Consider the following 25,583-nt stretch of genomic DNA (forward strand, 5'->3'; position numbering starts at 1 on the left):
CCCAGATGGAGAGGAGTCTCTGTCTTCAGCCGCCCTGACAGGTTCCAGTTGTTTAGATACACGAGCTCCCTCGTTATGTGAGTATGAACTAGTTTATGTTCCAGAGCGGGTCAGAAACAATGGGTTTGCTGTCTGGCGCTCAAGTTGCTGTTTCTGTGTATTGGGTGTTGCAGAGTTTCTCTGATCACCTGCTGCATGTTCACAAGCACAGGTGTTTTGAAACTTCTCGCCTTGCTATAGAATCTCTGTGATTTTTATTTCTTTTCACAAAAGCAAAATTGGCAGAAACTATGTTTGTTTCTGGCTAAGCTGTAAGAGATTTGGGGCAGTTACTTGCACTCTGTGCATATTTGACATCAAACACCTGGCTCTTTTTGACACGTCCACACTGCAAGTGACTGAACTGGCAATGACACACAAGGGCTGGAGGCGAAAGCTGCGAGCTGACACACAGGAGGAACGAGAAAGGACCTTTGTTCATCGTACTTTCCTCTGTCAAATGTCTTGGTCTAATAAAACTGCCTGATGTTGTAGCTCATGTTTCTGGCATCTTAAGCACTTCTAGTTAGGGCATTTTTTTTCCTGGTGCCTTTAAAGGGGATTTTGAGTGGTTTGAGACACAGTACTAAAAACTCTCAGCACCCGAAAAAGGAGAAACTTCTTAAAAATTTGTTACGGACTCTGAGCTATGGGCAGCACTTCATTTTCATGCCAGCGGTGGCGGTGGTTTTAACAAACCATGCCAGCTATGTGTGTTATTTAGGGTCGTGGTGCCGGGTGCGGTGCCGTCCCCGCTGGGTCGCCGTGCGAGGGGCGGGGGGAGCGGCTGCCGTTGCCTGGCTCGCGATGTTCTGTGGGGTTTGGGCGCGCTGGGCCCGTTTTGCGGCGCTGTGTTGTTCTGCGGTGCCTGGGTCTGTCCGCGGCCGCGTGTCCGGGGGGGCAGGTCCCTGCTCGGCTGCTCTGCGGCGCTGCCCCCGCGCCCGGCGTGGAAACACGGGCAACAGCGCGGGACGGGACGTGTTTCTCAGGCTTTGCTTTGGCACTGCCAAATAACACACATTTATTTTAATAAACTTTTCCTGATGTGCATGAGCATGTTTATTAGATACAGCGCACTACACTGTCAAGCTTTCATAAAATATTGCTGTTCCATCTTGGAGGCCTGGCCTGTGGACATCTGGAGTCGTTTGAAAATGTTTTAAAAGGTTTTCTGTTATGAATACAAAAGTCCTGTAGATAAGACAGTAGCATTTACTATAGTAATATAATTTGGGAGGAAAGGACAGCTGTTGGTCCATTTTCTTTGCACAGGGAAGGTCTTTGTCCCCTGGTGGGGCCGGGGGGTCCCCCGGTCGGCACGGCCAAGCCCGGTGGCTCCGGGGGAGCCCGGCTCCTCTGGCAGAGCAGCAGCCCGTGGCGTGTTCTGAACCCAGTGCAGGTTTAATTCCACACTGTGGGCTGCGCCTGCGCCAATGTGATGCGCTGCAGCCTGTTCTGCTGCACGGTCCATGGGAGCCTGTGGGCAGCCAGAGCATCCTCTTGTGTTTCTTTTTCAATTATTTGTATATCTCTCATGTCAGTCTCATGGCCAGATTTGCCCTGGAATATAGAGAGTTTCTGCAAGTTGCCTTTCATGGTACAGTAAAGTAGGAAATAAAACCTGTGAAGGTGGGAGAGTCGCTTCCTCTTCTGGAGGTGTCTCTGGAGCAGAGCTGCTGACAAAGGATATACCGTGAAGTTCTGTTTCCCCCCTTGCCTACTGCCCTTTTCCGTGTTTGTGTAGATTTAGGCTTGAGAAATACTTTTGTGAATCAAGGCTTACCATCAAGACTTAAAAGTCAGTATCTGAAAACCCCTTTCCATCAATACTTTTTGTTAATGTTTAGATAGGTGGAATGCTTGGGTTTACTGTGCTCAGTGAAACGGGTTTTCAGTAAAACACGACTGTTTGTTTTTTCTCTCTGGCAGTTGTTAGGATCGTAGCGTTACGGAACATATGGGCACGGAGTCAGGAACCACTGGTATTTTTGATGATGTAGACAAGAGTGACTTGAAGGCAGATTTTAGTTCAATTTCCAGTAGGTCTAACTTTAGATTTTCTGCGTGCCTCTGCCGCCTCTGCTGCTCGCCGCTGCCCCGCGCGTCCCCCCCCGTGGGCGGCAGCTCCTCGCCGCTGCCCCGCGCGTCCCCCCCCCCCGTGGGCGGCAGCTCCTCGCCACTGCCCCGCGCGTCCCCCCCCGTGGGCGGCAGCTCCTCGCCGCTGCCCCGCGCGTCCCCCCCGTGGGCGGCAGCTCCTCGCCGCTGCCCCGCGCAGCCCGTGTCCCGGCCCCTCCGTGCCTCCCGTGCCCCGCGCAGCCCGTGTCCCGGCCCCTCCGTGCCTCCCGTGCCCCGCGCAGCCCGTGTCCCGGCCCCTCCGTGCCTCCCGTGCCCCGGCAGCCCGTGTCCCGGCCCCTCCGTGCCTCCCGTGCCCCGCGCAGCCCGTGTCCCGGCCCCTCCGTGCCTCCCGTGCCCTGCGCAGCCCGTGTCCCGGCCCCTCCGTGCCTCCCGTGCCCGCGCTGTCCTCGCCCGCTCCCGGCCCCCCCGTCCCTCCCGTGCCCTGTGCTCTCAGGGCGCTGCTGTGCTTGTCTGGAGCCTCATGTGCTCCAGAGAGCCCGTGAGTAACGTCCCAGGCCCTGGGCACTTGTTCAGGTGGCTTTTTGTGTTCTGCTGGGCTGGAAAAAGGGCCCGAATACTGAGCAAGTCTTGGATGAGAACATGTCTGCTCAGTAACTTGTTTCTGTTCTTTTAAAGAATGATAACTTTCAAACAGTCTTATCAACACAGGGAGTGTCATGTGAGAGTATGATGTGATAACCACAATTTTCTTTGGTTACGTTTTTTACTCCTCCGTTTTGGGTTCTGATTCATTGCAGGCGCATTGTTACGAGAACACCGAGTGGGCTGTTTCTGCTCAGGACAGTTTTGAGTGTTGCTTAAAGCTCCATTGGTATTTTGTCCGTTCGAAGGACTAGAAAAAGGCCAACGTGATTTGGTTTAGTTCCTGAAGTGTTTGAGTCACAGCTGGAGCCAGCCGAGGTAGCTGCATTTTGCCCATGCGAACAGACTTTTAAAATTTTGATTATTGATTATTCTACATATTCATTATTTTTTTAAGTAATTGTAAATGATAATAACATTGATTGCTGTTTTATAAATTCTTGTAGATAAAACCAGCAAAGAGAACACACTGGATATTTGTACTTATTCTTTATCTTAATTTTAAGTTTTCCTGGAATTGTCTGTAGTAACGTCAGCGTTTGTCGTGTTCGCTGAGGCAGCGCAGGGCAAGGCAATGGAACTTGGCACGGACAAGAATTTATTTGTAAAGACTGCAAGTGCGATGTAAGCAGATACAATAGTCAGTGCAGCTTAATGACGTTCTGGGGTAATTAATGCCCTCTAAAATGCTTTTGCGTTAATGGTATCTGTCAAAACTTCGCAGCTTATGAACCGCTATTAAATAATCTCCTCACCTCATTGCACCAAGTCATTTAATATAGTAAGTACACAATATTTGACTTAGGAAGGTGAGTTCCGGTGGTTGCCATAAACACGGCCGAGGCGGTTTTGCGGGCGCAGGCTGCGTGACCGCGCTGTGTGCTGCAGCGCCGCTGCTCCGCGCGGGTCACCGCGGCGCGAGCCGGGCCTGGAGGCGTCACGGCACGTTCCGCGGGTCCCGGCCAGCGCTGTGCGCGTGCCGCAGGCCGTGGGCTCGCTGGGGTTTGTCGTGCGTGGGCAGGCTCAGCGGCGGCGCCGTTGGCCGGGGAGCCATGGGCGCGCACACCCTTCCAACAGGCTTTAGAGTCGGCACGGGGGGTTCTGCTCCCCGCTCTGCCGCGCCCCCGCGGCCCCGAAAGCCTTCTCCTGCGGGGGGGCCGCGAACGCCTCGCTGAACTTCAGCCGGAAGGACTTGGAGAGGTGGTAGTAGAGGATGGGGTCGAAGCAGAGGCTGGACACGGCGAACAGCAGCGTGGCCTCTTTGGCGATGAAGAGGGCGCGCTTCAGCGGGCAGCTGGCGATGGCGTCGCTCTGGCTGAGCGTGTAGGGGATGCGCACCGCGTGGTAGGGCACGAAGCACAGCACGTACCCCGCGCTCACCAGCAGGATGCTGAGCAGGGCTTTCCTCGCGCTGCCGTAGCTCTCGCTGTCTTTGTTGCGGTAGAGCTGTCGGACGACGAGGAAATTGGAGATCAGTATCACGGCTGAAAAGTTCAGGAATATCGCTGTGCATATGAAATTAGTTAACACGTGCCAGTCCCTTCCGAATTTCGATTTGAAATCGATGCATCCTGCCCCGGGTCTCTCTTCAATGGTTTTTATCGGGATCGCCATGTTGGGCACCGTGATGAGGAGAACCATCGCCCACACGACTGCAGACAACATCTTGGCGAAGCCGGGCTCCTGGATGCGGTAGATCTTACAGCTGTGCATTAGCTGAAGGCAACGATCCATGCTCACAAACCCCAAAAATATAATTGATAAGTACATGTTCAGGTAGATGAAACAGGCTGTGACCTGACAGTGGAATATCCTCAGTTTCCAGGATGCGACTCCTAGGTCGACAACGATCTTCACTGGCAACGCCAAAGTCAACAAAAAGTCCGCTGTTAGGAGGTTAATTAAGTAGATGCTTATAGGCTTCTGCTTCTGATCTTTTTGTGTGAATGCCCACAGTGCGAAACAACTTCCAATAAATCCCATTAGGAAAATCAAGTAGTAAAAGTAGGTGAAAGGTTCCATCTCCCCCCAGACGAGGCACTGCGAGGCGTTGCTGGCCATGGCGAGCTGCTCGTGCAGGCGGTTTGCCGTGGCAGATCAGGAACCTGCAGAAAGAGCCAAGGGGACATCAGGGACAGCAGCGCTGGCCGAGCACAGCAGGTGCGCTCCCAGAGTTGTGTTGGGTTAGTTTCGGGGGAAAAAAAACAATTGGGAAGAAGTGTCTGTCTCTCTCCCCGTGCTGCTTCACAGGCATCCTAGAGGGCTTTGTTCTTGTGTCAGGAACGTTTGGAGATGTATTAGAACTGGTTCTAGAAAGCATGTAGACTTCAGAGCAGCTTTTCCATGAGCACAGTCCTTCTGGGTGTGTGTTTGGTTCAAAACCCCCGCCAACCAACCAAACACCGAAGAAAAAGGGTTGAATTTCTTCAAGATTAAGCATCTGGTTAATAATGGGCTTCATAACTTTTGAACAATTGAAGCTATTCCGTAAAGAAGCATAATATTTGTAGCGTCTTGTTGTATAAAAACATGTCAGAGCAGATATATCGGGTGAGCAAACAGCTGTAGTCAGTTTCACAAACTGCTCTCTGTTCCTACTTGAACAGAGGAGAAATTAACCTCATGTTTTTCTGAAGCCTTTAGAAAAAAGCAAGTTCTGAAAGAAGCCACTGTTAAATATTTTTGCTCACTCCCCTTTTACACTTCACTAAGAAATCACAGGGTAGAAAAAAGGAGAGTGTTGATCTTATTTGAATTAAACGTGCTGCTCGCTGTGCCGTCAGGCTGCCGCACAGAACGCTGCGGGAAAGGGGGACTCAAACCAATACATCTATGTCTGGAATAGCATCAGGCTGCAACAGGTTCTTATTTTATCCTATTGTTCCTAATTTTAATACATAATATGAGAGAACTGCATTCACACACCTATTTTCTGCTGTAGGACATGTATCCAGATGTGTGTGATTTGTAAACCAAAGTGACTGCAGATCCTCTGGTGATTTAAAAGAGGGGAGAAGCGGTTTGTTCTCGGTTGGCTTTCGGGGTGCTCTAACACGGAAGGCGGTTGTTAAGCCTGGGTCTGTGCTGGGCCGAGGAGCTGCCGGTGGGAGTCCCGGCAAACCCAGACCCAAAGTACGCCTGAACCGGAGCCACCGGGGGACACCGGCCAGGACCAGAGCTCAGCTCACTTGGGCCCGGCTTTCCCTGTGCTCAGCACAGCCTGCGTTCAGCTCTATTTTCATGTACTCTAGACGGGCTGGAATAAAGACCAAAGCACATACCTGTCTCAGCGTCTCGGGGCTCCTCGAGCATCGCCCTGCAAGGGTTCGGCGTGGCTGGGCGGCTGCTCCGCAGCCCAGGAGCGCGTCAGCCTCTTCCTCTGCCGCAACGGCTGCTGTTGGAGCGCCTCTGTGGTTTCTAACTGTGCCGGCTGACGCAGTTCAAACCGGCGTTCAAATAACTGAACCACGTGGAAGTTACCTAAAAGAGAGGTGACGGAAAATGCCAGTGCTCACGGCAGAGCCCAGAGAGACCCTTTTCCTGCTTCCTGGGGCAGGGGCACGCCGAGGACCAGGTCGGGCACGCCGAGGCCGGCGTCCCCCACGCCAAGGACAGGGCTGGACGTGCCAAAGACAGGGCTCTGCGTGGCCCGGCCGTGAGCCGATCCTCCGGCACTCGGTGCTCCGCGGGATGGAGCTGAGCGGCAGGGAGGAAGAAGGCTGAGCAAGAGCCGGGTTAGGCAGGGTGCTGTGGGCAGGAGCGCGGGCTGAAGTGGTCGTTGCGGCTCGGAGCTCGTTTTTGCGGAGCGCCGTGCCGGCTGTCCCCGCGGCGCCGTGCCGGCTGTCCCCGTGGCGCCGCGGTGCCGGTGTGGCAGAGCGGGCCCCGGGCCGCGCGGGTCTCACTCCTCCCGGCCGCAGGGTGAACGCTGAGTTCAAACGATCACCAGGTGTGCAAGGGTGATGGGGTGTGCGCACCGAGTCAGCCCCGCGTGGGGACTCGTGCGTGGTCCCCAAAACCTCGGGGGTCCCGGGTTCTTGGCTGGCGCTGGAGACGTGTGGCAGCAACCGCGGGTTCTGTGCTTTGGGCTTCACAAATCTGAAACTCCCCCCACCCCCCTTATGTCTTAGGTGTAAAGATCGGTGTGGAGCCGGGTTTTGTCTGCAGTTGGCCTCTTTCACTTTCATATCCCTGCATGACATCTCTTCTCTAGAGCTGTAACCTGTTTTGCAGATTTAAAGGCACACGGATTCTACCAGTAGCAATTACAACTCTACACCTTTGGCCACTTGCCAAGCACTATTAAAAATAATAATGACACTTCAGGGATGTGAGGGAAATGTTTATAATTAAGCTTTTTAAAAAAACAAACAGGAGAAAGGTCCAACAGGAGGCCAGGAGCTGACAGCGCTACCAAAACCCCCATGTTAGCGCTTTGTCACAGCTGAAAATCCACAGGAATTTACAAATCACGCACCAGAGCTTTGTGAGGAAACAAGTGAAGAATGTCTGGTTTGAAGTTTAGTCATATGCTTAAAGTTCAGACCATATTTGTCAAAATGTTTGCAAAGCTTCATTATCCGCAAAGATCCCATGTTTGGTTTTGAGCAAACACGGGCTGGGTTTGTGGTGTTACGCTCGTGATGCAAACCCGGGCTTTGCGTGCTTGTATTTTTCTCTGTTAAACTCGAAATGCAGCATTCAGTCAGTTTTGTGTGTGTTTGTGTCTCCCCTTTCCTGTAGGGTCAGTTTACAGCTTGGACAACTCTTCCAGGGCTAAACCCCAATGTGATGGCTGGGTAACCTTTACGGAAAGGTGATTTACACTTCATACAGAGGCGTTTTGGGAGAAGAAACGTGAGAACGTGAGTGCTCTGAGTTGTGATTCAGTTTTGACTGTGGGTCAGCGTCATCCTCCTCCCCTGTCTATATGCCTCACTTAAAAGGCCCTTTTCGTTTGTAAATCACAGATGCAGATGGTAGGTTTTGCTGTAGTTAAAGTTGCTTCTCATCATAAAGCCCTATTTTTGGTGTTTAAACTTTGCTGAATTTTTGACGTTAGAGGTTTTCCATGGCGCGGCTGCCCGGGCTGGGGGTGCGAGAAGGGAGGGGGTGCTGGGAGCTCAGCCAGAACGATTAAATCCGTTCTGAGAACAAAGCTGGGGAAAAGAACATCTGAACCTTAAAAAAACCAAACCTAAATCCAGTGACCTTTCTAAGAGCATCGGGAGAGTTGCGTTTTGAACTGGACACACCAAAGATGGATGTGGGTGGTCCCAGGGTCAGTTCTGCTACCTCTTCACATTTTGCGTGTGCAGTTGGAATCACAGAATCACAGATCAGCTGGGTTGAAGGACCTTCCCAGCCCCCCAGTGCCCCCCCTGCCATGACAGGGACATCTGCACCAGCTCAGGGTGCTCAGAGCCCCGTCCAGCCTGCCCTGGGGTGTCTCAGGGATGGTTCAGCCACCACCTCTCTGGGAACCTGGGCCAGGCTCTCACCACCCTGAGGGCCAACAATTCCTTCCTTGTGTCCAGCCTGAATCTCCCTCCTTTAGTTTAACCCGTCACCCTTGTCCTGTCTCCACAGGCCCTGCTCAAAGGTCTGCCTCCTTTTTTTCAAAGCTTGCAAAGTAATTAAAAAGTTAGACAAGCATATATTGTGGAAGCGTTTTCATCTCTGTGTGCCACTGTGCTTTCACAGACACAGTTATTTAGATTTACGTGAGCAAATACCAAGCCCTGCCATGTAAGGAACTAAATGTTTTTGCCATAAATGACAAAAACCTCTCCCTCAAAGCAGCAGATTCCCTTCCCCACAGGCAGTTTCCCTTCCTGGGAGGGAAGAGCCTGCGAGGTTTCAGTTGGACAAGCCCAGGAGCTCTGAAAAAGCCAGATAAATAATCTCTAGTGTATTCTCTTGAAAGAGCAGAACCGAACGCAGCTTCCTCCCGCAGGCCCCGGCTGGCTGGGCCGGTGGAGCCCCAGGCTGCGGGAGGGGCTGCGGGTGCGCGTGGGGTGCAGGGGCCCCGCAGGGGACGGGACGGGGTGAACCCCCAGTGTGTGCAGGGGAAGGGATGGGGTGAACCCCCAATGTGTGCAGAGTGTGCAGGGGACGGGGTGAACCCCCAGTGTGTGCAGAGTGTGCAGGGGACGGGGTGAACCCCCAGTGTGTGCAGGGGAAGGGATGGGGTGAACCCCCAATGTGTGCAGAGTGTGCAGGGGACGGGGTGAACCCCCAGTGTGTGCAGAGTGTGCAGGGGACGGGGTGAACCCCCAGTGTGTGCAGGGGAAGGGATGGGGTGAACCCCCAGTGTGTGCAGAGTGTGCAGGGGACGGGACGGGGTGAACCCCCAGTGTGTGCAGAGTGTGCAGGGGACGGGGTGAACCCCCAGTGTGTGCAGGGGAAGGGATGGGGTGAACCCCCAGTGTGTGCAGAGTGTGCAGGGGACGGGACGGGGTGAACCCCCAGTGTGTGCAGGGGAAGGGACGGGGTGAACCCCCAGTGTGTGCAGGGGAAGGGATGGGGTGAACCCCCAATGTGTGCAGAGTGTGCAGGGGACGGGACGGGGTGAACCCCCAGTGTGTGCAGGGGAAGGGACGGGGTGAACCCCCAGTGTGTGCAGAGGACGGGACGGGGTGAACCCCCAGTGTGTGCAGAGTGCGCAGGGGACGGGAAGGGACGGGGTGAACCCCAGTGTGTGCAGAGGACGGGACGGGGTGAACCCCAGTGTGTGCAGACTCTCGGTCCCTCGGGTTCAGTGCGCGCCGGCAGAGCCCCGGGCGGTCCGTGGGGCTCTTGCCCCAGCAGTTTCCCACAGCCCGGGAGGCTCGCAGCCCTGCGTTTATAAACCTCTCACCCCGAGGCAGTGTCTGTTAGGACTGGGGTGAAGCACAGCGGCAGAAAGGTGAAGCACATGATATTTCTGTTCCTCTATCATCTTTGCAAAGTAAACTGAAAGCATTCAGCTTCCAGAGCCACTGCCTGAAAGCTTTGTGGGCGCTTTATGCACCAGTGTGTTTTCCCTGTGCAATGATAAAAATAATCAAGAAAAAAGAAAAAGGCTGCACTGGAAAATACAGTTAAAAAAAGATATTGTATTTATATATAGAAGGTTAGTGGCTTTCAGCTACTATCTTTGTACAAAGAGAAATGGTTTATCATCGTCCCAAAAGCATAGGAAAACCCAAAACGTTGTTCTTGCTGGATTCAGATATACCCCAGAGTTTCTAGACTCTTTGGGTCTTTGAGTGTTCTTACCGTCTTCTGCAACAACAGGAGTTACTGAGATCTTGGTTTGGAGTGAACATCTTTGGCGTACGCCGTGTTACTGCAGAGGAGCCCTGAGCAGTATGGTGCAGCGTAACCCTGTTGGTTTATAGAAGGATCCTCCTTAGATGCTTGTCTTGAGCATCGCGTTTTACAGTAGTACTCTTACATTTGGTGCCTAAGGGTGACAATCATGCTTAATGCCTAAGTTTATAGTGTGTTTCCCCTAAGAAATCCTATATATATATATTTAGAGGCTCCGTGCAGATCTTTGAGCATTTCATCTGTATTTTTGGTTCAGGTTTTCTCCGTGGCTGTTGCAATAGTCCTTCCCGCCGCTGCACGCTGCCTCTGCGCGTTGCTCCGGGAGCTGGAGTGTGGGACGTGGGCTCTGGGACGTGTCCCTGCCCGCGGTCCTGGTCCTGTCCATGGGCTATGGGACGTGGGCTCTGGGCCGTGTCCCTGCCCGTGGTTCTGGTCCTGTCCATGGGCTGTGGGACGTGGGCTCTGGGCCGTGTCCCTGCCCGCGGTCCTGGTCCTGTCCATGGGCTGTGGGACGTGGGCTCTGGGCCGTGTCCCTGCCCGTGGTCCTGGTCCTGTCCATGGGCTGTGGGACGTGTGCTCTGGGCCGTGTCCCTGCCCGCGGTCCTGGTCCTGTCCATGGGCTATGGGACGTGGGCTCTGGGCCGTGTCCCTGCCCGTGGTTCTGGTCCTGTCCATGGGCTATGGGACGTGGGCTCTGGGCCGTGTCCCTGCCCGTGGTTCTGGTCCTGTCCATGGGCTATGGGACGTGGGCTCTGGGCCGTGTCCCTGCCCGTGGTCCCGGTCCTGTCCATGGGCTATGGGACGTGGGCTCTGGGCCGTGTCCCTGCCCGCGGTCCCGGTCCCTGGGCCGGCCGGTGCCGTCGCCGTGTGGCGCGGCTCCCGGGAACCGTGGCACGTGGCTTTGGGGACGGCTGTCAGACGGTCCCTGGCCGGGGCACTGGGGGTTTTGTTCCAGTTGTTCCTCTCTCTGTTCTGAGATCCAGACAGGTTGTATCCCACCATAATGCACTCACAGCACCAGCTGCAATAGCACGTAGTGAATACATTGGCAACACGCAATAATGTGATTATACAGAGAAACTCCACTTGGTATCTTTATGTTGAAAGCTTTTTCTGTTACTGCTGTTCTCATCTGTTCCATTTCTTTGAGGCCTGAATACTTGAGTCACTTTCCGAAACGTGCGTTATTTTGCAGCCCTGAACCTACATTATGTTTATACTTTCCCCGAGCGTATTGGATCTTTTGGATTTAGAAGTTTCAGCCTCACTTGAAGTTTTCAGCTTGAGCTGCAGTTTTTGATAGAGCTTTTCTCGGAAGGGAAGGCAGAGGAAGAAGTAGATGATGGGGTCGAGGCAGACGTTGGCCGCGGACAGCACCAGCGTGAACTCCTTGGCGTAGAACAGGGCGGCTCTGGCGCGGCAGCTGAAGTGCGAGCTCGTCTGGCTGAGCGTGTACGGGATCCTGCAGAGGTGGTAGGGGACGAAGCAAACCACAAACACCAACATGACACTGAATATGTTGCGGTTGGTTTTCCTCTTGGTCGCTTCTGAGCTCCTTCTGAACCTTTTGTAAGAGCTGTATATTTTTTTGGATATAGAAGTGTAAACAATGATTAGCAGAAGAAAAACAACCCAGAATATTCCAGTGCAAATATAACTGGATGCCTTGTGCCACTGTCTGCCCAGCTCACTTTTAAGACCTATACATTTTATGGAATAATTTTCTTTAGTGATTTCAGTAGTTAAGATCATATTTGGAAACGATATAACCATTAACAATAACCATACAATTACAGAGACCGCCTTGCTGCAGTTGACAGTGTGAACAAAGGAGGCGAACAAAGGCTTTACAATCTTGTAGTATCTGTCAAAACCGATGAGGCCAAAGAACGCTATCCCGATGTACATGTTCGTGTAAAACACAACAGCGGAGTATCTGCACACGAACGCGTTGAGCTGCGGAGGCGCGATTTCCGAGTCGGCGAGGATCTTGAAAGGAAACGTCAGGCTCATGAGGAGGTCGGCGACCACGATGTTCTTGAGATAGACAATGAAGCTCTTTTTGCTGGGCACGTGCAGGAAGAGCCAGGCGGCCACGGCGTTGAGCGCCAGCCCCGCCAGGAAGATGAGGCAGTAGAGCAGGGGGAGCACCGTCCTGGTTATCACTGTGCTGTGGCCGCAGCCGCTGCCCGACGAGTTGCTGCTGGAGTTGAGCATCCTACCATGTCCTTGTTCCTGGAGGCAGAGAAAGACTAATTAGTACAAGAGTTCTGCTCTTACTTCACAATAAACCTGGCACATTCCTCAGGAATTGCCACGTTATCATTTCCATAGTAAGTGGTGCCATCTCACTCCTTGATGATGTTCACAGGTTTACTGCTCTTTTGGACAGAGACTCCGTTTGCTTCTCCGTTTGGTTTCGATCCATTGTCTTCAAGCCCTGTGCTGCCCTTTTCTGCAGGTATCAGTCTATGTGCTGCAGACGAGGGGGGCACCGACGCACAGGGATGTGCCCCCAGCACATCTCATTATCCCTGAGGACCAGAGTGTATTTTTAGCCCTGGTTTACCAGGAAGCACGCGAGGGATATGAATATTCCTTGTACAAGTGTTGTGGTTTGTATCCAGGCACAGAGAATGCTCTTCTGTTAGTCAGGCTGGAAATATCTCGTGTTTGCCGATATTCTCTAATGCTCACTTCAAAGACAGCGCGTGTGCCGCCAGCACAGCTTGCGGGAAGCTGTGCGTTGAGCAGCACGTGGCTGCGTGTTTGCGTAATGGAGAAGCCAGGCTGGTCCTCTCGAGTCATTCAGGTCGAGATTTTAGAGGATCGCCGAGAAGAAATCACATCTGCTGTGAGCTTTTGGCAGGATGTTTATGGGGGCGGATTATCCTCTGCAGGGAGGGCAGAACAGATATAGACACAATGCTGTTGTATTTGGCAAATGAAAACCTAGGCAACTGGAAAACATGTGCCGTGGAGCTGGGAAAGGAAAGCCACCCTGTCTTTTAGAAAATAAAGAATTCCCTTATTGCCACAATCAGAGATGTAGCTGATGCCTCCGTATAGCAGATTGGAACCTGAATGCAACCTTTCAGTAACTAGAAATGGGAATTTGCTTTTAAAGAGGTGAAAGTGGCTTCCTTTGGTACGTCGTCCCGTGTGTGCTCTGCGGCTGAGCGGCGCGGCGCCGTTCTGGAGCGGCCGGAGCAGGGAGCGGTGCTGCCCTGCGCCCCCCGGCGCCCGCGGGTCCGGGTGCTGCTCCGTCGCACCTGCGCTCCCGTCTCGGCGTGTCGGCTCCAGTCCTGGGCGTTCCTTGTCGTTTGGTTGGGTTTTTAGAGGAGCAAGACGGCATGGAGGGCAGGTGTCACACTAGAGTTGCCACGTGAATGTGGTAACCGTGTCAGGTTCACCTGGACACCGCGACCGCTCCTCGTTGGTGTGCACTGCTGGGTCACTTTGGGAGCTTTGGGTCCAGATGCTGCTTGAGGCGGTGACTGAACTTAAGGATTATTTTTCCCCCTTCTACCCAATTCTTCCAACACTGCTGTTTATTTTGCTGCTGCGTAGCCGCTGCTGTTTGCTGGGGTGTTGGAGGGTACATGTTGGCACCCAGCGATTTGTGATATGTAGGTGGCAATGGCCTTTCATACTTGAGCAGCATTTTGAGTTCAAATGCCTGGTCCAGCATAAAGTCTGTTTATTCTATGTAAATAATATCAACTAGTTGTGCAAAAGCAGCAGACTTGGTTCACTAATTAACAAGATTGTTTTGGTAAAATATAGAAAAGTTTTGAGCTTTTTTAGTTTGCAAATCACGTTGTCTTGGCAAAACACAAAAGGAAAGTTTCATCAACCATGAAAAATGCTTAGTTCCTTCTGTATTCAGGCTCTTAACACTGTCATTTATAACCCTTCTAGTATCACCAAGGCACTTTGAAATCTGACAGCTAAGTTACAGAAGAAAAAGTTCATGGCTGCTTTGCTGAACATAAGAATAATATTTACAAGTTCTTTTTTTTCCCGCTGAATATAATGAAGTTGTGTAGCACTGAGCGCGCATTTGAGCTGTTTATGGGAAGCGGTGCAGCTGCTTGGTGAGTACCGGGGTCGGCTGCTGGCAGCGGTCACTGTCCCTGGGGCTGTGCCCTGCGCTGCGGTGCGTGGGGACGGAGGTGGGGCCACACGTGGTTTGACCTCTTGCAAGTTTGCCAGGAGACTAAAATTTCTTTATTTTCCTGTTCTTATTAGAACATCCGTCACAAGGCAATGTCTGCATCTCCATACTCCAGAGAATAAAAGTATGCAAAATATACCACGTATATTTCAGCTCTTTAAAACGAGGTGTCGGGTGGTGGTTTGTCACGGATGCGTGGAGTGCAGTGCTGAGCAGTTGCACGAGGGTGCCAGTGATGACAATCGCGTTGCTGTTGCAGGAAGTCACGAGGAGCTGCGATACCATCGTCCGCGGTGCTGAGCGCGGTGCTGTGGGACGGGCTCCACAAGGGGTGCAACGTCGTCGGGGGGCCTGGGCTCCTCGCTGTGCTCCGCGTGCTCCCCCTTCCCTCCTCTCCTCCCCAGCTGCTCACCCTCTAGCAAAAGTACACATTGCAAGCCGATGTTTTCAGGCAACGCAGGGATGAGAAAAAGGGTGTTTTTGTGCCTGGGTTGATGGAGCAGCGTGGTGCACAGCCCTGCGTGGGGGGAGCGGGGACGTGGGACCCCCAGCCCCCCCGCAGCCACATGTCCAGCATCTCGCTCGTCCTGCTGCCAGCCCAGGGCATGGCTGGCGCGGGGCACCTGCTGCTGTCACCATGGCACTGCGGCTGTGTGTGACAGGCTCCTGTCACCGTGGCAGTGCCAGCTGTGTGTGACAGGCTCCTGTCACCGTGGCAGTGCCGCTGTGTGTGACAGACCGCTGTCACCGTGGCAGTGCCGCTGTGTGTGACAGACCGCTGTCACCGTGGCAGTGCTGCTGTGTGTGACAGGGCACTTGCCGAAGGCGCCACACACAGAATTCCAGAATCCCAGAATGTCAGGGGTTGAAGGGCCCTGGAAAGCTCATCCAGGTCAATCCCCCCATGGAGCAGGAACACCCAGCTGAGGTTACACAGGAAGGTGTCCAGGCGGGTTGGAATGTCTGCAGAGAAGGAGACTCCACAACCCCCTGGGCAGCCTGGGCCAGGCTGTGCCACCCTCACCCCCAACAAGTTTCTTCTCAAATTTAAGTGGAACCTCCTGTGTTCCAGTTTGCACCCATTGCCCCTTGTCCTGTCACTGGTTGTCACCAGAAGAGCCTGGCTCCATCCTCCTGACACTCCCCCTTTCCATATTGATCCCCAGGAATGAGTCCCCCCTCAGTGTCCTCTTGTCCAGCTCCAGAGCCCCAGCTCCCTCAGCCTTTCCTCACACGGGAGATGCTCCACTCCCTCCAGCATCTTGGTGGCTGCGCTGGACTCTCTCCAGCAGCTCCCTGTGCTGCTGGAACTGAGGGGCCACAACTGCACACAATATTCCAGCTGGTGCGGGGCGTTTGCCCGCTGCGTGCGGTGCTGCCGGTGTTCCGAAGGACAAGGTGAGCGGGGAGAGGCGACAGGAGCAGCTGTAGATAAGGCTGTTTGTCCCGTTCAAGGGCCTGTGAAGGGCGGCGCAGGCACCCGTGGCTGCGGCGGGGGAACACCTCAAGGGCGGAATTTCATTTCTGTCTTGCAGGACTCACCAGGGATTGTTTCATTTCTTCTTCTTGCCCAGGAGCCCCTGGCACTTTCGAAAGCTGAAATTAACAGCCTCATTTTCCTGAAAGTTGAAGTTTTCATTCTCTTTTTATTTCTGATTTTTAGACAAGGGTGTGAATGATTCTAAAACTGTAATTAAAAGACTAGAGCTTGTGAAGTATCCGTGCAAACCCCGATACTCGCACTGAAACCTGGGCGATGCTTTGAGCTGTTTGCATGCAGGGTCTGTTTCTGGTCTAATCCAAATACTCCATTTTTTCTTATTAAGCCTCCAAAAAACTCCACCAAGATCCTTGTGACCCCCCATCAGTAACAATATCCCAATTAGGGAGTGGTGGATGTAAGAGAAGTTAGGACCAGAGTATTGGGAATGGTCAGTTTATGATTTGATATTAGAGGATTAAACAGATCAGCTTTTAGAAGGGACTGTCCTGTCAAAGTTGGATTTGTTCTAGTAGGAGTGTGTCAATAAAGCATTTTAATGATTAGTAGTTTTATTCTCCTGAAACTGGGTATTTAAAAGGCAGAAAATGTGTCTCAAATAAAGAAATAGTTCCCTTTAGTATTCTATTGTAACAGTAACATTCGCCATTTCAATATTGGATTTTTATATTCTATTTTCTGGTGGTTTAAGCGATGAGATTTACGTAGTTATGTTTCCCTAGTTGTAGATTAAAATAGCAGTAGTTGCTTGAGAAGATTCTCTTGCCAGATGCGCGGTGCGGCGCGGCCCTTACCTGGCTCTGTGGTGCAGCGCCGCGGCGTCTGTCTGTCCCGCGTTTCCGTGTTCATTTACTGTCGTGGCTGCTCGGTCCGGTGATCTGTTTGTGTTTTGTGCAGCGCCGGGATGATTTCCTGTTCAGCTTATTAGTCAGTTACAAAAATGAATTACAGTGGTAGCTATTTTAAAGTCAAAAGAGAATGTTTGAGGGCGTTGGTATTGTACAGAAATGTGATGCACAGGCGGAGTCTTTCACCTGGAAGGAAGCATCAAATGACGCGTGTCCCTCGTCAGCCGCGGGCAGGTGTGCAGAGGAGCCCGTCGGAGCGAGTCCCGCAGCCGCGTCCCGCAGCCGTGTCCCCGCAGCCGTGTCCCGCAGCCGCGTCCCCGCAGCCGGCCAGTCGCTCCTGGCTGGCTCCGCTGTCCCCGTGCGCTGCACAGGGCACCGGCGGCGCTGGTGTCACTGCAGTGACAGTTATCTCCGATCAGCGGTGGCTCGTGGTGCAGCGGAGCAGCTGCTGGGCTGAGCTCAGGGGCTGCAGATGGTCGGGCTGTTTCCGTCCAGGCGGAGCAGCGTTGAACGGCGTTCAGGAAAGCCGCGTTTGTGCAGCTGGCAGAGCAGCCGGCGCTCTGGAGCTCAGTGCTGGTGTTTGCTTTTCCTCAGCCGTTCCCAGGCCGGCTGTGACGTTGCGTGTGGAGCCGAGCGGCCGTCAGGGCGGCTGCTGGTGCTGGAGCGCAGCGCGGGGGCTGAGCCGCGCTCCGGGGGTACGCGCTGCATCTCTGCTCTAGGGCTCCTTGCTTTTTAGTTGTTCCTTTTCTTTGAATTTTTATTACTTGTCTGTCTTCCTCCCTTCCTGTTCTTTCCATACATTTACTGGGAGGCTTTGAAATCAAGCACAAAATTGGTGGCAATGTATGGCAATGGCAAAGGTAATATCTTTGTTATGAAGCTGGCAAAGCGGTATGTTCAGAGAGAGATCTCAGGTTTGGGGAGAGAAATTGAAGTGTATATGTTTACTTTTTTAAAAAGTTAAATATGTATATTACTGTTAATAAATATTTAGTACATGACTTGAGCTCTGCTTTACAGCACACAGCCCAAACCCTCTGTTAAATACACGGTTGCCTCCTGGCCTTTCCGTCTGTGTTTCTCCCAGTACAGGACGGGGCTGCACGGTGTGCACGGTGTGCAGGGCGTGGGAGGCGACTGTTCGGCAGCCGCTGCATCGCTGCGAGTGCGCGTCCCGCGCTCACACCGCGCCCGCACCCCTCCCCGGACCCCGGGAAACAAGGGGGTGTCTTCAGAGACAGAATTGTCTTTATGCTATTGCAAGTGCTCTGGCTCCTCTGTTATTTCCGAGACTCCCAGATCAGAGCCATAATGATCAATTGTTCATTGCTTTTGGGTAGTGAGCTTGGCTGTTTGTTTCACAGACAGTTTTAAACTTGCCTTATATCCCATTTCTGCAGCGGTGTGAGTGTTCAGCTTTCTGAGAATCTGCCTCTGAGCTCTCGGGGTGCTGGGCAGGGACCGTGATGTGAACTGGGGTTCAGTTACTTTCTCGGGTGTCCGAGGCAGGGACTTGCTCTGGTCCCCTCTCAGCTGCCTGGCACCGGGTCCTGCTCCTCACCGGGCTCCTTCCTCTGCAGGTGGCAGCTGCTGCGGTGATCCTGCTGGTGCCAGCCCCCCGGTGCAGTGCCAGCCCCCTGGTTCAGTACCAACCCGCTTCCCCAGCCCTGCGTCTGCCCCGTGGGCTGGTGGCTGCAGGTTTAGGATTCACGTCCCATGGTCGCTGTGTGTCACCCCTCGCACTGTCAGGGTTTCTGCACGGTCCGGCTGCTCTCGTCAGAGGGAGAAACGCGTCACGCTTACGTCTTCATCTGAGTACGAACGAGAGAAGATCTTGGTTTTCTTTGGGCGAACGAGCGCTTCTCAAGGTAATAACCCAGCCACCATCAGAAAACACACACGTTGCAGTTGTGTGTGTAGTTGTGTACTGTCCTTTTCGATGGGAACAGTTATGGAAACTTTCAGTCATGGGATTCTCTTGTCCTTTTATTAAAAATAAGAACAGTGAACTTCTGCCTTGCCTGCAAATTTCCTTTTTTAGAGTCATAAAATCTACAGACCCACACGATGTGCTCTGCAGCATCTTAACTGGAAAGTCCATGAACTGTCGGTTGGCACCCAGGATGGCTGCGCGTTAACTATCTTGCGCCATCAGGGGATTCGCCTGTGAGGTTTACACTTCACTTTTCTTTACTAACGAGAGGCTTCCTGGCAATGTCACATCTGGCAGTCGTCTCGGCGCGCAGTGTCACCTCCCGCCACCTGCCCCGCACTGAGTAACCCATCCTGGAGGCTCTGGGGTGCTCGGGACCGGAACCACCCATGCTGTGCGAGCCTCCTGCTCTGCCCAGAGCGGTGTTTCTCCACGGAGTGCTCGGTCTCTGGCGTTGCGGCGGGCGGACACGTGGGTGCACATGGAATCCGGGCACTCCCGTCACGACCGGGCTCTGGGGCCGAGGCCGTCTGTGGGAACTGCTGAACCATTTGCCAGTTCCGCATGTCCTGAAGCGCTGAGTCTTGGCAGGTCTCATCTGCGGTGACGGATGTTGTCATCAGTCACAAGGTGTTCCTTGTCAGGCTGTGGTCCCCAGCAGGCTGTGGTCCCCAGCAGGCTGTGCCGGTCTCAGTCCCCACTCTGCTCTGGGCAGTGCGGCAGCTCTGGCCGCCGCCGAGGTGTTGAGCAGGAGCGGCAGAACGCGGCTGGTCAGGGCCCAGAGCCCCGTCTCGCTGCCGTCCCCTCCAGGGGCCACGGGAGCCGGCGTGGGCTGGGCCGGGAGCTCAGTTCTGGGCAGCCGGAGTCAGCCCAGCATGGGCTGAACTCCTCAAACGTGCGGGTGCCGCGGGGGTTCCCTCTCAGAAGTCGTGCAGGTCTCGTGATGGAGCAGAAAGTTTAAGCTTCATAGTCATCGGTACGAAATCATCTCAGAAATGGTAATATGCTGAAAGATAACAGAATCCAACGGTGAGCAGATTTGGGGATGTCTTTTTCATACTTTATATTTTGAAATGATGTAATCGTAGGACTGCCTAACAACACGGCTGCGCTTTTGGGTTTGAAATGTCATTCTTGGTTAAAACTTGTTTAGAATTGGTAAACTAGAACCAAGCACACGAGTCGCAGTGCTGCTGGTACAACACTGGGGTGTGCAGCTCTCAGGGTTCCAGGCGTAAGGGCTGTTGTGTGATGGGTTAAACGTTGCACACAGATCTTCTGCGCACTTCAGAGAAGTGAGTGGTTGTCCGGGCAGAGGATTAAGAGCTTAAGTGGCAGGTGGGCTGTCTCAGTGTACAGTGTACAGTTTCACCCCGTTGGAATGGCTCTGGACAGCAGGGCAAACTGAAGGGTCACTTTGTTATGAAAACATGGATATTTTTCCAAAATGCCAGCCAACTTTAGTATTTAAGGATCTAAAGGTTTGGCTGCTGTTTGCAAAGGGTTAGAAAGCCGGCAGTGAGTGCGATTGCGAGAAGACCCCTGCTGTACATCGTATCCTTCGGTGGCTTAAAAACAGGCTGATACTGCGTTTTACCTTTAGCCGTATAGGTCTTGTCTTTCCCCCAAAATCCAAAATTCACTTCTGCTGGTCTAACCATTGTTTTATTAAGAAAGTAATTTGAACTTTTTGACTGAGCTCAGTGCCTATGAGAGGAAACCTTGTTAACGGTCCTGCTGATGGAGCTGTGTGTCAGACCGGAGAACACAGGTTGGCAGAGACAGGTGAAACGGCTGGTGTATGAGTGACCCGGTGACCAGGTGCTCCCGTGCCTAGGGACGGATGAGCCCGGCGGGCGGCGGCTCCGCAGCCTTGGTGGCGGCTCCACAGCCTTGGTGGCGGTTCCGCAGCCTTGGCTGGCGGCCTCAGGCCTGGTGTGCTGCTCCGAAACGGCAGCAGATCAGCATCTCAGACTCCTCCTGTGAACTTGCTTGTACCTTTCTTTTCCGAGGAGAACTTCTAAGGAGCAAAATTCTGTGTCAAATTCAGACAAATTAGATGTAGTTATCTGGTATTTGGGGACTGGGATATTCTTTTGTAACTCGTTTTTAGCCCTGGAAAAATATTTCACAAACAGCATCCTCGAAGGGCTGTTGTGTGTGTAAGTGCGTGCATCAGCCGGCGAGAAAGGCTTATCAGAGACATCTGGCCGAGATAAGGTTATTTTGGGGCGGCTGTGTGCAGGGTGGTGTGATCACCGTCACCGGGGGGGGGCACGGCCGCCCCGCTGCCCGGGACCCCTGCGGGCCCCGCTGCGTCTCCCGGTGCCGGGAACGGGCTCTCCGGCCAGTGTGTGACGGGAATGGCCCGGGGCGCCTGCTTCGGGTAACGCGCTCTTGGGTAAGAAGCTCTTCCTAGGGAACAGCAGCACTCTTTCTCCTGGGAGGAAATCCTGTGTAAGTGCAGCCTTGAGTTGAACAAGTGTGTGGTGAGAAAGCGTGGGGTGTGCGTGTGCGTGCGTGTGTGTGTGTGTGTGTGTGTGTGTGTGTGTGTGTGTGTGTGTGTGTGTGTCCCGTGCGGGTGGTGTTGGAACGGTCCGTCCCCAAGGGGCTGTTGGGCGCTGAGCAGGCTGCCCGGGGCAGGGGGAGCTGGAAGGGGCGAACGGCTGCAATCAGAGACGGGGCTGTGCTGTGGGTACGAATTTAACACAGTCATTATCGAGCAGTTTAACGAGCCATAAATCCTTCTGTGATTTACCATTACTTGCATTGTAAAAGGGAGACCAGAAGCGCTTGGTCTTGGTTTCCTTTAACCATATAAGACCTCCCAAGAGTCATTTTTTATTCATATCTCTGTGTACATAACTCGTCTCCCAGTCCTGAACATCCCATTTGCCGAGGCCAGCCCAGCGCGCTGTTCCCTGCACTCGGCGTCCATGAGAACTGGACTGTGCAACCCAGTCCCAGAGTGGCTCTGTGCGGTTTTGTACCCGCACAGACCCCTAAGAACCCAAGATGGCAAATGTGATTGCAGACCGATCTTGCAGGTTGTGTGTGGACATAGTTCTGTACAGATTGGAAAACAGGGTTTATTCTGCGGTATTTTAGCCATTTAAAATATTGTTATTTAAAGCAGGATAAATACCACAGATATCCTTGCCAAGGAGGGCTGGACCAGATGGCCCTTGTGGTCCCTTCCACCCTGTATTCTGTGGTTCTTGTCTCCCTTTCCAGAAATGGTCTCCCCTGAGCAATGTAAATAGTTTTGGAACACTTGCATTAATCTGAATATATAATCCAAATATTATAGTGCTTACACTTCAGCTGTTTCATTGTGCATAAAATGGAATCTAAAACTGAACTAATGGTGTTTTTTAGAAAAAGAGGACTCCTTGTTTCAGTAGGAAAGTCCCTCGAAGGTGTTCTGCAGTATTTCATCTGGTTATTCGAATGCTGCATTTTCAGGATTCTTTTATGAAACCTTTCTTTTCTGTATCAGAAGCCCCTGTAGGAATCAGGCACTTGCTGGGGGACTGATGCCCTCTTCTGCTTGTTCAGCTGCACTACATTGCGTAAGATCCCTATACGAACTAACTGCTCAGAGCACGCGTCAGCTCTTTACAATCTGGGGGTTTTAAGTTGCCTGTTTATTTTTTGCACAAGCAAAACAATCTGAACCAATCCGACCTAATCCCGGTGGAGCGCGGGCAGAACGGTTCGTGTGGGTGCTGTTCCGTTTCCAGGATGAGGTTCCAGCGCGTCCTCGCTGTGCTCTGGGCTTTGGGCCGGGGGTCCGGGCCAGCACAGCTCTGTCATTCCCGTCCGCTCCCCTGGGTGCTGGTGCTCTGCTTTCCCCTGCTCTGCCTGGGGCGCTGCAGTGTCAGGTGAGACCTGAAGGTGTTCACTGAGCTGCTCTCCAAAGCTGAATTTCACCCGCTTATTGCACACGGTTATTGTTTCCGAGAGGTGAAAGCAGCTGAAGTTCTAAATAACTTTGAACAAAAAAATTCCTAGTGCTTTAGGTCTTATTCCTGCTGTATTAAGCAGGAATAGAAAGTGCTGCGAAAGTAAATTTTCAGCTTGATGTTGATTGCTCAGTCATATTACATGTGAGTCTGTCAAGGGACATTTTTGTTGTGTCCTCACTTAGAATGAGATTAAATGGGACTGAAAAGCCCTTTTAACAGGACTCTTTGTTGAGAAGAGAATTGAACCAGGGTTGTGTTTGAATTTGTTATGTTTGGTGTTTGAAAGGGGTGTTTTGAAAGCCCCTGGGTGGCTTTGTCTGTGGACGAGACGGCGCTGCCAGCACCACAGAAGCTGGGGCGCTGGTGGCCGGCGGCGAAGCCCTTTCCAGAGCCCGAGCCGCAGCGTCCGCAGCTGCTGTTGGCCCTAAAAACCAACCGACCCCCCACCAGCCCCCGGAGCCCCTCCGCAGAGAACCTCATCTCTGCGTGGGTTTGAGCGTTTGAGTTCGAGACAGGGCTCACTAAGCTGGAACGGAAAAGCTGTGCGAGTCAGCACATCAATGAAATGCCGTGCTCAGATACTCAAAGGTACGTTTTATTTACACGATATACAAACGTTCTCGCAAATGAGCGAGAGTCTCTGCGCGGCTGAGTTCAGACGTCGGTGTATTCGTGGTATATGCGCACTTCTGATCTTCTCACGCTCTGAAGTGATCGAATACTCTCACTCCTGGTTCTCATATTGGATTTTCTGAACAGCCTTCGCGAGAATGATCTACACATGAAGAAGTAAATTATTGGGTCCAGACAGACGTTGCACGCGGACAGGAACAGAGTCATTTCCTTACAATAATACAGGATTTTATGTGCAGAGTCGTCTAAAATTTTGTCTAGATGGCTAAAAGTGAAGGGCATTCTGCACAAATGATACGGCAGAAAGCAAGTGAAAAACACAGCCACGACCACCCTGATACTTTGATTGTGCTTCCGCTTTCTGCTCGACGAGCTAATAAATTGTTTGCTCGACTTGTAGATGTACCTGGATATGGCGATGTAGCATCCTATGAGCACTATCAGCACCACCACGAAGGTGCAGGTGTTGATGTAGATGACAGCCGTGTGCCACTGCACCCCCAGGGGGGACTTGAGCTTGAGGCAGTCGTCCACGTTCCTGCGCGTGGGGTAGCCGTTGGTCAGGATCAGGTTGGGCAGCGCCAGGAACGCCATCACCACCCACACGCAGGCGGACAGCACCTTGGTGAAGGTGATGCTGTACATCCGCGAGTCCCCAAAGGGCTTCACGACTTTCAGGTAGCGGTCGATGCTGATGAGCCCCAGGAACACGATGGTGGTGTACATGTTGGCGTAGAACAGCACCGTGGTGTAGCGGCACAGGAAGGAGTTGAAGTGCCACGGCCCCAGCTGCGAGTCCTGGATTATCTTGAACGGGAACGTCAGTGTCATGAGGAGGTCTGCGACCACAATGTTCTTGAGGTAAAATATAAAACTCGTTTTATTCCTGATGTGGAAAAAAATCCAGACTGCGAGGCCGTTGAGCAGGATGCTGGCCAGGAAGATGATGAGGTACAGCACGGGCAGGACGATGGTGGTGAACTCGTTGTGCGCGGCGCTGCCGAGCGAGCCGGCCGTGGCGTTGGGCGCGCTGCTGTTGTCCGGGCTCAGGCGATCATCTGCCGGAATGGGGGAAAACAACAGGTTTAGAGTACATTTCTAGTGTTTTACAAATGGGGCCGTTTTAGAACGGTCCTCTAGGAACCGTCCTCTCTGGGCAATTCCAGGAGCTGCTCGGATTAACCAGCCTGGAAAACACGAGTTTAAAGCAGTGCTTCTAAGTATTGCACGTGTCAAAATAAACGTGCCCGTGGCTCGTTGGCCTCAGCGCGGTGTCTGTGCCTCCTGCGAGATCCAACGGCAGCACAAACACCACGGTGTGAGTGCGCGTGTTCCGAGGTTCCCCCAGGGCGGCTTGTGCAAGGAACCGTCTGGGCAGTGTTTGGAGAAGACAGAGAGCCCAGGAGCCATCTGAGCAGGGCCGTGGTGCCTCTGGTGGCGGTGAGCAGGGCTGTTCTCCTGAGCAGGGTGGTGGTGCCTCTGGTGGCGGTGAGCAGGGCTGTCCTCCAGAGCGCAGGGCTGCACCGAGCGCAGCTGCACCGGCCTGCTGGCAGCGAGCCCTTGATCCGAATTACAGGGTGGCAGCTCTTGGCTGTCTTGACAGAATGCAATTTATGAGCTGAGATGGTCTGTTTATCAAGAAAAGACTCTGGAGAGACTCTCTGGGCCTATCAAAACACTGTTTTAAAGTTTAGCTTATTTAAATGTGTTTAAAAACAGTCTCTGGAGGTTTTAAGATTTAACGTGTAAATGTTTTTCGAAAAACTTCAGACTTACAGCTTCCCTCATAAAACTATAGCACATTGTATTTCCCATTGTTTATACTCTGAGCTTGGCTGGTGCGGCAAACCGGGACAGACAGCCCAGGGCCAGCACCTGGCAGCATTCAGACTTTTCTGAAGTGACTTATGTCTTCAAAGTGTTGGTAGGAACTGACAGTAATACAATAACCAGTTCTCAGTCACTTAGATTCCAAGGTGGCTTTACCTGGCAGTTTTCCATAGGACAGGTTGTACCCCATCGTTGGCGCTGCTGTCGGTTCTCAGCCGAGGTGCCGTTCAGGGGTCCCGCGGGCAGCCGGAGGTCCGGGATGCGGCATGGGCCGTGCCAGCGCTGCCTTTGGGGAGAACAAAGGGGAATTACACCCAGAGCAAACAAGTCCCCACCTTCCCATCTCCAGCGGGGAGAGGAACGTTGTGGGATGAGCACCCTCGGAATTCCCAGTGACGGGCTGACTGTGGGCACCGCGCGGCTGTTCCATTGGGGCGGCCCCTGCCCGTCGCCCCTGCCAGAACCGTTTGTTCCCTCTCTCCGCCTCACGAACGCGGCTGTGCCGCGGCCTGGCTGCTGTCACCGTTAGCCACGTTGTTCTGAGTGCCAGCCTCACTGTCTCTGTGACCGTACATATAATGAATATATACGGTCATATATTCTTGGATGAGTGCCTTTCACTTAA

The 25,583-nt window shown here is 53.0% G+C and overlaps 3 protein-coding genes and 1 long non-coding RNA gene across 4 annotated transcripts in view; 1 reads left to right on the top strand and 3 right to left on the bottom strand.

The window, feature by feature from the left end:
- Positions 1 to 2,638: 2,638 nt before the first annotated feature.
- Positions 2,639 to 6,260, bottom strand: GPR171 (G protein-coupled receptor 171). The gene is made up of 2 exons (XM_082056173.1): positions 6,039 to 6,260; positions 2,639 to 4,862 (listed from the first exon to the last, which is right to left on the bottom strand). Exon 2 carries the CDS (start codon positions 4,816 to 4,818, stop codon positions 3,838 to 3,840), a length of 981 nt encoding a protein of 326 aa, XP_081912299.1. The 5' UTR covers positions 4,819 to 4,862; positions 6,039 to 6,260; the 3' UTR covers positions 2,639 to 3,837.
- A 4,140-nt stretch (positions 6,261 to 10,400) lies between these two features.
- P2RY14 (purinergic receptor P2Y14) lies at positions 10,401 to 12,366 on the bottom strand. The gene has a single exon (XM_082056417.1). The coding sequence runs from the start codon at positions 12,283 to 12,285 to the stop codon at positions 11,272 to 11,274; it is 1,014 nt and encodes a 337-aa protein (XP_081912543.1). The 5' UTR covers positions 12,286 to 12,366; the 3' UTR covers positions 10,401 to 11,271.
- Positions 12,367 to 20,805: 8,439 nt separating this feature from the next.
- Positions 20,806 to 25,583, top strand: part of LOC309441857 — a 35,161-nt gene continuing 30,383 nt past the window's right edge. Inside the window, exon 1 of the long non-coding RNA XR_014184484.1 lies at positions 20,806 to 20,928. This is a non-coding gene — a long non-coding RNA (uncharacterized lncRNA). The remainder of the gene's footprint in view (positions 20,929 to 25,583) is intronic.
- On the bottom strand, positions 23,150 to 25,148 carry GPR87 (G protein-coupled receptor 87; the record flags this gene model as incomplete). The annotated part of the gene is made up of 2 exons (XM_082057022.1): positions 23,150 to 24,186; positions 25,115 to 25,148. The coding sequence occupies 2 exons, from the start codon at positions 25,146 to 25,148 to the stop codon at positions 23,150 to 23,152; spliced, it is 1,071 nt and encodes a 356-aa protein (XP_081913148.1).

This window comes from Streptopelia decaocto, assembly GCF_964273445.1.
Source record: "Streptopelia decaocto genome assembly, chromosome: 6".
NCBI lineage: Eukaryota > Metazoa > Chordata > Aves > Columbiformes > Columbidae > Streptopelia > Streptopelia decaocto.

Coding starts and splice junctions, on each gene's coding strand:
- GPR171 (XM_082056173.1), bottom strand. CDS start 4,818: ATGGCCAGCAACGCCTCGCAGTGCCTCGTCTGGGGGGAGATGGAACCT.
- P2RY14 (XM_082056417.1), bottom strand. CDS start 12,285: ATGCTCAACTCCAGCAGCAACTCGTCGGGCAGCGGCTGCGGCCACAGC.